This window comes from Apium graveolens, chromosome 9 (genome assembly GCF_009905375.1).
Source record: "Apium graveolens cultivar Ventura chromosome 9, ASM990537v1, whole genome shotgun sequence".
Lineage (NCBI taxonomy): Eukaryota > Viridiplantae > Streptophyta > Magnoliopsida > Apiales > Apiaceae > Apium > Apium graveolens.
Window position 1 is genome coordinate 81,884,218 of NC_133655.1, and position 13,310 is coordinate 81,897,527.

At 33.8% G+C, this 13,310-nt stretch overlaps 2 protein-coding genes across 2 annotated transcripts; both read right to left on the bottom strand.

Moving 5' to 3' along the window:
• Positions 1-5,205: 5,205 nt before the first annotated feature.
• Positions 5,206-6,665, bottom strand: LOC141684732 (24-methylenesterol C-methyltransferase 2-like). Its single transcript, XM_074489835.1, has one exon. It carries the CDS (start codon positions 6,526-6,528, stop codon positions 5,461-5,463), a length of 1,068 nt encoding a protein of 355 aa, XP_074345936.1. The 5' UTR covers positions 6,529-6,665; the 3' UTR covers positions 5,206-5,460.
• A 4,951-nt stretch (positions 6,666-11,616) lies between these two features.
• Positions 11,617-12,690, bottom strand: LOC141687181 (24-methylenesterol C-methyltransferase 2-like). The gene has a single exon (XM_074492368.1). It carries the CDS (start codon positions 12,688-12,690, stop codon positions 11,617-11,619), a length of 1,074 nt encoding a protein of 357 aa, XP_074348469.1.
• Positions 12,691-13,310: the final 620 nt, after the last annotated feature.

Sequence of the window (13,310 nt, forward strand, 5' to 3'; positions counted from 1 at the left end):
TTCTGGTTCCGAATGATTTTTCTCTCTCCACAGACTCATAGCAACTTGGATCTGTTTCAGGGTCATGTTTCTCTAGGGGTTTCTAGAGGTTTCAGCGTATTTATGAAATGTCTTTTCAATAGTCAACCTTTGATCTCCTGGTTTGAGGGCTTGAGACAAAGTACGGGTCATGGGGAACCCATCTTCAGTCTCCTCAACATCTCCGTCCCTGGGTGGGACGGTGGCGGTGACCTTCCTTTTTCTTGTGGTCATTAGGCTCAACACCAAGCAAGAATAGATCTAAATTTGTGGTAATCACAGTAATAACCAAATATATGCTCACAAATATGACAACTACTGCCAAACTAGATATACTAACAATGCCTTAAAAGTATAAATGTTGAACAAAGTAGTCTGGAAAATTGAAAGCGATAATCTTACTGAGGTACAAGATTCTGATCTCCTGGATGGAGTAACGAGACTGAAATCAACAACACCACTGAATAGAGGTTAGATCCCTCCTTCTAGCGTCAATGATAACTCCAATCCTTCCCCGGGCTCCTTCCCTTACTCTATCCAGACCCGGCTTTCATTTGTGCAGGAATGGGAGTGTATGTGGTTAAACTGTAGGTTGGGATCCTTCAAAACAGAACTGAAGGGGGTGGCGTCCCCGTGGCACCTCCAACGTGAGAATGAGATAGAGTTCTGGGGTAGAATAAGAATTATTATAAATGTAGGTGGTGTGTGTATAGGTTTGTAAGAGAATAGAATGAGTAACCCTCAAAACACACCTTTCGGGAGGCCTTTTATAAGTTTTCCATTATGGTTTTGGTGCTTTTACCTTAAATTTGGCTCGTTGAAATATTTTGGACTATGAAACATGTGGATGTCCGTGATGGGCTCACGTGTCCCCAGATCCGGACCGTTAAAAGGTTCCAGATCTTGGCAATCTAAATGGTCGGGATGAGTACACATGTTCAGGTATCCTCTGTTGCTTTTTGGTCCATGAGCTCCTCTTGTTTAGGATTCTGAACCACGGTTACATATGGCTTATCGGGGAATACCCTTGAAGTTGCTCTAAATTTGTCTCATATTTCATACTGCTCATACATCATATACTATTTTCAATATAAGTGAGAATAGTTATGTTGTTATTTTTAAACATGCTGGGTTGAAGAAATTCCTAATTAAAAAATTGTTCCAAGTCCTTCCCCTGTTTGCTCGGGCCAGGTCAATGCTCAGTATCTCCAACCCAAAATGTGCACATCTTTTGTTATTTGTTGACTTTGACGTGCCCCTATTATAACCAGACTGGGTTTGCGCCGTTTTGGTCCAAAAGAGAATCATAATATATGCGAATTCGAATGAAACATTTGAATTTGAAAGTCGTGTACAAAGGCGTCTGGTCTCCAGCCACCTATGAAATTTTGGGCAAATGTTTTTACCAAAATTTGCGGGTTAAAATCTAAGTCTAATACGATTTAGTTTTTAAGTAATTAAAGCAAGAAAGTAAGAATAAGAACGATAAAAGTAATCGACACAAGCAAATGGTGACGCGGAAAACCCCCGTGAAAGGGTAAAAACCGCGGGTGGGACGATACCCAACCGAAATGATTCCACTAAGTTTATATCAAGATGATTACAAGTGATTACAACCAATGGAATAATAAGAGAACTTAACGATAAGCTCCTTCTTCAAGAATGTAGTCTGGACGTGTCGAATGGCAGTTTGAACGTGTCGAGTCTGTAGTTTGGACATGTCGAATGTGTTGTTTGGATGTGTCGAGTGTGCAGTTCCTACTCGTCATCTGTGCATGTACTCGTCGGCTGTGTAGTCTACTCGTCGGTTGAGGAGGTAATTATCTATATGGTGTATTATTGTGTATATATGTAGAGGCTGAGTATTAGAAGTGTTGTAGTTTATATATGTATTATAGGGTTATGTGTTGTAGATAATGTATGAATTATAACTATTAATATATGTGATTCATTGGATATGTGAGTAATGAAGTGAATGAGTGTAGATGATAAAGTATATGTGAATTTAAATTGGCTAATGAATCATTATCAAGTGATATTACGTATACATAGGTAGTAAAGAAAGTAGTAGTGTTTTTGTGTAAGTAGAAGTATATATGTTATGGGTACTAGCATAAATCCCGTGCGATGCACGGGTTCCCATTAATATTTTAAATTTTTATTTATCCATTTATATTATATTTTTAAAATATTTATATAAATATATAATGATTATAAATTTATAATAAAAATAATAGAATAACATGTGGTCGTAATTTAGTAGAATAAATAGACTATTTCTAGTAGTTTAACAATTTAGTAGTTTAGCAGATATATAACACTATTATTTATGTCTTTTAATAATAGGATAAGTTGTATTCGTAGTTTAGTAGGATAAGTATACTATATTTAGTAGTTTATTAGATATATAACATTATTTATCTATTTTTGTAATAATCAAAATTAGGGAATTATCGTTGAACCAAACCGTTGAACCAAACCGTTGAACCAAATTATCTCTATTCCGACTATTATAGTATAGTATAGATATGTAGATAATATATGGAGTTTTTATATATAATGTGTGGGTATTGAAAAGAGTGGGTGTAGGAGATGAAGTAGAATTCTCATCCAAGTAAAATTGTATGAGTGTGTGTATATGTAGATAATGATTATCTCTCCATTTTATCTTGTTTAACCATCCTCATATAGCTCCCACGGTTGCTACAATTAAGCCACATCTTTACTGCTTGTTGCTGGAAAATTGGAGATGTAGTTTAACCTCCCTCCTATTTTTAAGGGTTGTTATTTGACTTAGTTTAGCTGTTGTTCCGTTCCCGTCGTGTCGACTGTAGTTGATGTCGACTGTTCCCGTTGGTCCCTTGTATGTTTGTAGAAACTCTTTATACTACAGTCGTCATCGTCATGTTCCTAACGGGTGAAAATCTGACCACAACAGCAAACAAAAAAGATTTTATAAATAAAGTGGAGGACAAAAACCAAAAAAAAAAACAGAAGCATACAGTTTGGTCTCATCGCTCGCGTGTGTCCTCGGAATAATAAGGCATCTTCCTCGTTTACCAAAAACACAAAAAAATATCGGTTTTCATTTTTATGATCGATTATTCAGTCATCGATAAGCAAAATTTTTTGAATACTTTGCTTACTAATAGCAAAACTGTATTCAAGTCATATTATACTAGGTACCACGCAACAAAGTCTCAAAGATAAAAAGGGTCTCGGAAGGTATTGCTGCAAAATGCAATATAGATAAAAGCAAAAGAAAAGTGAAGAGGAAGAAGCATATGGTCGACCATGCAACAAAAGCGACAGCACACGATTTCATCAAATGTTTTATTCAAAACCCCACCCACGCAGGACCCAAATATTAAAGGAAAATGACATGATCAAAAACATATTCTAGGATCACATAAAAGGATCATTTATGTGCAACTTGCATTATTCTATCAATTTCGACAAGAACATAAGATGTTACCCAAGAGTCACAAAGACTGGTGGAAAAAGAATAGAGTTTAAATGAAACCAAGTTAGAGCTCCTACTTTGCAGATAGAAAACAAGAGTATGGGGGTTGCAACTGGTTTTAATACCAGTTACTGCTCCTAGGTACACAATTATCAAGTACTACATTTGTTACTACAATAATCAGTAAATCAAGCAGAAGGAATTACTTCAGCTTAATATGCTGATTATATTTGGCAGATCAACATATTTAACAAGTTCACCCATTTAGTAAGCAAACGTGCTGTGCGTGTTGCCAATGGCTCAAAGAAAATGACATGTTACCTTCCATATACATCTATCTAAATGACAGCTATTTTTAGCTCCATATTGCAGGGAACTGGTCATAACACTGTACTAATATAATAGATAATACTTTGTTTCTTACTGTAATTTACTATAGATTAACAAAAACTTTCAGGTGCAAGATACCTCTACCACACAGATTACATAGAGATCCACAAAATTATATATTAATTAACATAACCAAAAACAGAGCACATCTAACAAATGAAGCAACAGCATGCTTATATATTTTATGTAGGCAGACCGTATAAATTGGGCAACCAATGCTAATACAGTAAGTTTGAAGGATGATAACCATATGTTCAATGACAAATATCCACAGATTGACGACAAGCAGATAAGAAGCTGTCTCTGCTCCCAAGTACAAAATATGGGACCATGTGCTCGGCACAAATTTTGCATATAAAATGCTCACAACCTTGCCTTCTTGCTCTTGGCAGAATATCAGATCAACTCTACATGCAGGTATATATATATAGTATTACTGAATTACTGCATATATCAATTAAGAAACTGCATCAGTTTGTTAAGAAACTATAGTGTGAAGAAGGCTTTTCAAATTCTATGAACTTTGAAGCTAAGAACAATAATTGCCAAAGTTGAGATTAATGACCTTTTTTAAATATTCTAGCAACTCATCGCTCATACTGCCTAACCAGAAACTTTCTTTCTACGATATTTACATGTTTAACACTCACTGCCTTGTAAGTCGTAAGTTCTACTGTAACACCATTGGTTAAAGTCTCTTTTATGTAACTTATAAGGAGATTCAGATTCAGATCTTCCACGCAAACGCAATGTACATCTGTTGGGGATTTGTTATGTCTTATAAAGTTATTCCTTATAATAACACATTAGTTAACTAGTTCTATATTGTATTAGCGATTAAGCACATGCTACCCCTGACAGGCTGCCACAATGATTCAATTCCTATTTATCAAATTAGCAACAGCAAATTGATAAAACTTTGAATCAGATCTATCACTAATTCAATATCTAACTATCCTACTTTACAAAAAATAGTAACTGAATTCAAATTCCATCTAATATCCTTCATTCCCTTCAAAACACATAAGGACCACAAGGGGACGTCACATGACTCTCTAGTCTCTACCAATGTGAATGTAATACTATGTCCTTATAGTTACAGCTAATTATATCACATGACATGTCTGCTCAAAAAATTATTTACCAGAGGACAATGCCATCAGTTTTACAGCTAAAATGCCATTTTAAACAAAAAATTGTGAGTGGTCCATTGAAAAAAGATACAAACTTTTGAACAATAAGACATATACAGAACTTCAAAAAAGATAACTATAATAGGAAAACTCTTAAGAAGTTTAAAACCTATGCCCTTTTGGACAAAACAACACATCCAATAGATTTAACTTTGGAAATTCCCAAATTTTGAATAACATCAATTACCTTAAAAGTTACATGAAGAGTATTCTTGTAGCAGTAGACATTGTCAAATACTCTAAATATAAACTACAATTAAAGATGCACCCTCAAGCTTTGAACCTTAACAACAAGATGAAATTTACTCTAAATGACCACAACTCTTAAATTAAAGGCCTAATTAACAAAACAAAACAAAAAGAAACAGCTTGAGAAAAACCTCCACAGTAATATTCTTATACGGGTTTTCTGCAGAGAATCATATGCATAGGAGTAAAAATCTTAGTCTCACCGCCTCTAGTCAAGTAATCTGCAGTGACAAACAACATCTCATGAACATCCACAGTTCCTTTGGGTGCAATCCCCAAAAACGATAAAATCATAACAAGAATATGGTTCCTCCAATAAGCAATCCTCCCCATCTTCAACCTCGTCCACCAGGGTCTAGCCGGTGGTTTGGCCAAATCCTTCTCCTTAACAACTTCAAACCCAACTTTCTTCGCAATCTCAGCAATATCAGTGTAATGCCTCAACCCCGGCAACGCATCCCCCCTCTCAATCCCTTGAATAATCTCCACATGTTCCTCATTCTTCCCATCATAAAATTCCGTAGTAACCCACTCATACGAAACATACAAAGCACCCGGTTTCAAAACCCGATAAATCTCAGCATAAACATCCTCCAACTTGGGAGCATGACAAGTAGCCTCAATTGAATAAACACCGTCAAAACTATTATCCTCAAAAGGCATTTCAAGAAAATTCCCGCACACTACTTCACACAATCCATCCAACCCAGCTTTCTTATTATGCAACCGAGCCCGATTAACTTGATACTCATTAATAGTAATTCCAACCACATTGGCACCGGAATGAGCAGCAATAGCACGCATTGGACCACCAACACCACAGCCAGCATCAAGAATCTTGTGACCAGGCTTAACATTCAATAGATCTACAGCCATTTCTTCATGGATCTGGGTAGATTCAAGATTCGATTTTCCGGGTATAGAAGGGGAAAAATGAAAAGATTGACCCCAACCCCATTCATAAATATCAGTAACAAGATTGTAAAAAGTGTCTACAAAAGCAGGAACTTTTTCAGTTTTTTCAATTTGTTTAGGGGTTTTAAAAAAAGACCAATAACTGTCGTAATTATCTTGGACTTTGTCGTCGTCGATGGAGCCGCCGGAGAGATTGACGGCGCGTTTGCCTTTCCGTTCGGCGGAGCCCAAGATGCAGATGAACCAGTATAAACCTCCGGCGATTAAACCGGCTGTTAATAGTAATGGGAGAGTATCCATGGTTTGTTTTTGTATTGTGTAAAAATAAAGAAGTGTCAAGTGAAAGAAGTGTAGAGTGAAATTTGGGTTTGATTTATTATTTGTAGAATTTTTTTGGGGGGTTTTAGATCTCTAACATGTGGTGACACGCAAGCTACTATGGCGAACAAGATAACAAAATTTGATCACATTACATTTAAGTTGATGATGAAGTTGTACCGAACCGATGGATACCCGATCTGTACCGATCCGATCGGGTTTTACCGATCCCGAATATTTCGGGTTTGGATTCGGGTTCGGGTTTGATTTTTAAACCCGAATCATTTTCGGGTCGGGTGATTCGGGTTTGGGTTTAAGGCATACTGTTTCGAACCCGACCCGAAAACCCGAAAATCATTCTGTTCCGATCCGAACCCAAACCCGATCCGAAACCCGTGTTAATATATAAATAATATTTTACATTTTATAAGTAGTCATATAATATATAACATAATATATTACTAATAATAGTACTAGAAATTTATACTTTTTACAAACTATTGCATTAAAGTCGTTTAAATATGTTTTTAGCAGCATGTTCAATACAAGTATACTAAAGGTTAAGATTGTTGTATTATTTCACCAACATTTTTATTCATAGAGACATGATCCATTGTCTTCTCTGAACCCTCTAATTTAACCCCAAAAATTTCAGTATCGTTATATTTATGAGCACTTTGCTCAAATCGTATCCTAGTAATTTTTCACAAGAGTTTGTACAAATTAAGGTGCAATTTGATGGTGATCTACAAACCCGAACCCGAACCGAACCCGAACCAAACCCAATGGGTTCGGGTTCGGGTTTAGTGGTTCAGGTTTTTCCGGGTTCGGGTTTGGCAAAAATAATCGGGTTCGGGTTTGGTTTTTGCTAATCCCGTTTCGACCGAACCGATTGTCATCCCTAACGAAGGGACGCAACTAATTAGGGCCGTATTCGGAGTGAATAAGCCGAGTTTCGAGCCGGACATAATTTGAGCCGAGATTAATTGAATCGAGTCGAGCCGACTCGTTTAACTAATCGAGCTTAAATCTCTACCCGAACTAGACTCGTTTAATTTCACGAGTCGAGTCGAACTCGTTCGTTTAGCTAAACGAGCTGGTTTTAGCGAGCCGGCTCGATTAATTTTACTCATCGATGACATTTCTTCCCGTCACATCCGTCTTCAGGACGAACTCTACCCAAATTCGGCTCATTTAATTTTACGAGTCGAGTCGAGCCGGCTTGGGTAATTAAACGAGTCACCCGAACTCGGCTCGTTTAACTAAACGAGCCGAGTCGAACCCACTTAAACGAGTTCGAATCGGGCGAGTTCGTGAGCCGCTCGACTCGAATTACGGCCCTATAACTGATAGACAAATGGATCAAAATATCAATTCAATACAAAATATTGTGTTTGGAAAATAGTATAAAATGTTAAATAATATAGAGTTTTTTAATATTTTAAGTAGTTTAACGCTATAAGATCTGTCATGTCATCATTTGGTTTTTTTTAATTATTTTGAGCATCTTTTTGTGTATCATTTTGGATGTCGCACCATTTAATATTACATTTTTTACATTTTTTTTTATTTATTTTTAAAATTTAAGAGTGTACTCCAATTTAACAAATTTTATTTTTTTGGATTCACTACTTATTTTTGAATTTTAAAATTATTAAACATAAACACATGTAATTTAACAATTTTTAACATTTTAAAACTTAACAATTTCTTTAATTTTTAAAAATATTAAAAAAAGAAATTAATAAAAATTACACCGATTTAAGTTTAGGATTTAGGCCATAAAGAGCCTAACCCTGATTTAATTTATGGTTTAGGGCTGGGAAAAAAAATATAAAAAAATAAATTATATAATAATAATATTTATTATTGTATAATTTATGGATGTAACTTAATTTAATAATTTTTAACATTTTAGGGTTCACCACTATATTTTTGGATTTTAGAAACAATTAAAATAAAATTTTAATATTTTGCAGTTTAAACAATTTTTTGTTTGGGTATAAAAACATCTTCTTCTATATATATACATATGTAAAATATTAGATAAAATAGTATTTTGAGGTGAAAACGATAGTGTTTTGGTATGTAGGGTTTTGGTGCCAAAACATTACATCGGGTTTTGTTCATAAAAAAATGAGCAACACGAAGAAAATAATATTTTAATAATTATCTCATTTATAAGCCGATCATTTATTTTAATTTATTATCATATATATATATATATATATATATATATTACCTTCGTTCCCCATTTAAAATAATAAGTACTTATCACCATCAATGGATATAGAAATTGGTAATCACAACTAATCTGTGTATTTGAGCATGGATTAATGGACAAATTTTGGATTAATCGGGAAAAGGTTGAATATATTTTAATATATTATTAATATTTAATAAATTAGCTTTACATATTATAAAATATAAATTTATATATAATTCATAAAGATTAATCAAATCGGTAATTGTTATACAGTGAATTAGTAGGAAATTTTTATAGCACTTTTTAGAACATCACTAATGCTAATGAAATCTTAAATATAAAATATAAGAAAATTGACGTAAATGTCATTCTAAAATACTAGTTAGTTTTCTTTAAAAATTTGATATGCTCATTTTCTATCTTATCTTAGATTTCATCTTATTTTAAAAGAAAAATTCTATCTCATCTCTTATTTCATATTTTTGAATAAAATATCTATTTCTCTAATTTCCTTTTATTCTTTAAATTTAATATTGTATTAATAATAATAAGAAGTAAATATGAAGAATTTTATTGGGATTGGCTTCCCAGGGATAAATTCGGAAATTGTGAAATTTCTAAAATCGTTCATGTCTCCGGATATTTTAATGATTCTTGTCGTATACTTAGATTTACTATTCAAAAATTTGAAGGAAGTAGCAAAATATTATTTACAGAGCAACTTTCTTATTTTCAAAATAAAAAATAAGTGAAAAGTCATAATTATTCTCGGTAATTTGATAATCTGGAAATAATCTATTCTTCTGTGTTCATCGCTACACCGGGGTGTACAACAACCGCATCCAACCGTTCGCAATCGAACCGTATTTTACGGATAATCGCGAACGCGGGTTTATTGTGGATTTAAATTTTAAAAACCGCTCATTCGCGGTTTGGATGTGGTTTTAAATTCTTAAAAATCGCAAAATCGCAACCGCAACTCGTAACATATATTTATAATAAAATATATTTCCAAAAATATAGTTGATATCATATAAATTAATAAGTATACACATTTATTAACTAATCTTAGGTTAATGTTAAGACTTTGTTAATAAGATTCACAATCATTATAAGATATATAATCAAACAAATGGAAAATGTAATCAACATGTAATTTTTTTTATCTTTTTTTTTCTCCCGCCTCCATATTTTTGTATATTTTTAATATTTTTGCTCCACACGGAACATTAGTTTTTATTTTATTTTTGAATGTAAATTTATCACGTATCTTAAACTTTAATTTATTAATATTCCGAATTTTGTTTTTTGCAAATTATTAATTATTTCAAAATAAGTGGTTGAACCGCAAACCGATCCGTAATAACCGCAAATTCGCAACCGCAATTGACGCGGTTAACCGCAACCGCATTTGCGGTTGCGGATGACAATTTTCTAAAACCGCTCTTCACAGTTTGGTTCAACTTTTGCCCCAAAACCCATCCGATCTGAACCGCGTACAACCCTAGCTACACGTATCCTTTAGGTATCCAGGAGTTCTTATCGCAGAAACATGCTTTCTTTCTAAATATATATTTTTCAATGTAATTTTTGTCCGCATCGTAAAAGCGGGCTATTTTTCCACATCAGCGAGCTGTATTAGGGTTTTCTTAAGGCTAGCTAGCTGTATAATTGTATTAGTTTCTCCGCCCCTCCTTTCCCCAGTTAATAATTTAATATATACTAGCTTAGGTGCACCGCTCTTGATTAAATATTTATATATTTTTATTTCTATTTTATGTAATTTTATTAAAATTTTATATAAATAGTTAAATATTAAATAATAATTAAATAATTATAATTTGATTATATATAATTTTAAGTTAAATTTAAATAGTATAAATATATTATATGATTGATGAGATTAGGTAAATGTTTGTTGTTAGTAAAATTCAAACCTGAAAATTTATATGTATCTTTTTAAATAATAATATAAATATTTGTTGTTAACGAGATTCAAACCTGGAACTTATATTATCTTTATAAATAATAATATAAATGCTTGTTGTTGACGATATTCGAACCTGAGAACTTGAATAATGCATTTTTTTAGTATTTAGATTTAACGGTTCTGATTATTTGATGGAGAAGATCCGATAGTTAAGATGGAAAAGGATAACCAAAGTGAGGGGTTAACCAAACTACAAATTATATCTTATTCCGGTTATTATAGTATAAAGTAAGTACATATTGGAAAACGGGACTATGCACATATTTTAAAGATATATTTATTTAAATAAAATTTTTAATTTATTTCCAGAATAAAATTTGTTGTATAAAATTTAATAAAAAATTAAAAAGAATTTATGAAAGTTATTTTATATTATCTTAAAATACGTGCTGAGATATTTAAAAAATGTATATAATTATATGTGTGACAGATGGGAGTATATAACCCGAAAGTTCTTTAACTTGTGCTTTTTCTTCTATTTTTCTTTTTTTTAGTAATTAATGATACAGACGCACCCTCGCAAAGCAGAAAGCAGGGAGAAGTACTCGATCATTCCAACAAAAGATTTGTCTAGTTATCCCTTTCACAATAAACTTAAAAATAAATTGTAGTTTAGTTATATTGTTGAACAAAGAAAAGACAGACACAAATTTTACTTGGCAAATATTTATTTGTATGTATATTTTTGTTAATAATTAAAAAGGTAGTTTATTTTGAAACAAGAAAGAGAAAGAGTAGTTTAATAGAGAATGAGCAAGCTAGAGTGTATTGCAGAATAGAATTTGATTTTACCCAGTCATTAACGCACTTACCTTAGCGCAAAAGAACTACTATAACAAACAAACCAAAGGGAAACAGATGAACAAAAAGCTTGCTAATGTAATTCTGGTTTCTTGCAGAGAATCATATGCATGGGAGTAAAAATCTTAGCCTCGCCACCTCTAGTCAAGTAATCTGCAGTCACACACAGCATTTCATGAACATCCACAGTCCCTTTCGGTGCCATCCCCAGAAACGATAATATCACAACCAGAACATGGTTCCTCCAATATGCAATTCTCCCCATTTTCAGCCTTGTCCACCATGCTCCTGCCGGTGCCTTGGCAAAGTCTTTCTCTTTCACAACTTCAAACCCAACCTTTTTCGCGATCTTCGATAAATCGCTATAATGCCTTAACCCTGGTAATGCATTACCTCTCTCAACCTCTCGTACAATTTCTACATGTACCTTGTTATTGGCATCGTAAAATTCAGTAGTCACCCATTCATATGAAACATATAAACATCCGGGCTTTAAAACCCGATATATTTCAGCGTAAACATCTTCCAGTTTAGGTGCATGACAGGTAGCTTCCATTGCATAAACCCCGTCAAAACTATTATCTTCAAAAGGCATTTCAAGAAAGTTTCCGCAAACAACTTCACATAAGGAATCTAACCCTGCTTTCTTATTATGCATACGAGCACGCTCCACTTGATACTCGTTGATTGTGATGCCAACAATATTAGCACCTGAATGAGAAGCAATAGCTCTCATAGGCCCGCCAACACCACAACCAACATCAAGAATTTTATCACCAGGTTTCACATTTAGAAAATCTACAGCCGTTTCTTCGTGGATTTGAGTAGCTTCAAGGTATGATTTTCCAGGTAAAGATGGTGCGAAATGAAAAGATTGGCCCCAACCCCATTCATAAATATCAGTAACAAGATTATAGAAGGTGTCTACAAAGGCAGGAACATTATCAGGTTTTTCAATTTCTTTAGGGCGATTAAAGAAAGACCAATACTTGTTGTAATTATCTTGGACTTTGTCGTTGTGGATTGAGCCACCAGAGAGGTCGATGGCCCGTTTGCCCTTCCGTTCAGGGGAGCCTAAGATGCAGATGAACCAGTAAAAGCCTCCCCCGAGTACTGCAGTGGTGAATAATATAGGGAGAGTATCCATGGTTGTGAAGAGTATGTTTTTCGTATATATGCTTGTGCATACATGGTTTTATATGGAGAAAAAGGAGTGGAGCGGTTGCATCTATGGCACTCCCTGACAGCCGGCCGAGGATTCTTCGTACATATGTGCATGTACATTTATGCTGTGAATGGTCATGTTTCAGTAAACAAGCCTTTTTTTTTTTTTCTCATAGCTAGATGTGCTTGTTTCGAATTCCACTTATTGATGCTATTCCATTACCATTCCTGCTCTCCCTGTCTTTTCTTTATGGTCATTTTTTGCATATGATTCATCACCCTGCCGCCTTTTTTCTGTATTTTCTCTTTTGGCACTCAAGTTAATATATATATATATATATATATATATATTTAGATGTTTTTGTTTCATTTCTTGTACATTTCACATCTCTAAGTCCACTATTGTCGATTTGCCCACTGTTCCAGGGGGATATCCCCTGATATTATCTGATGGGTGAATTTCTTTTTAGTGTTTGTATAGTTAGATTCAGATCAGAAAATTACCAAATCCAGTAAACACAAGTGTAAAGGGCCTTCTACACTACCTTCTATCATATTGTATATACATATATAGAGACGGAGCTTTTTATTTGAAAATTCAAA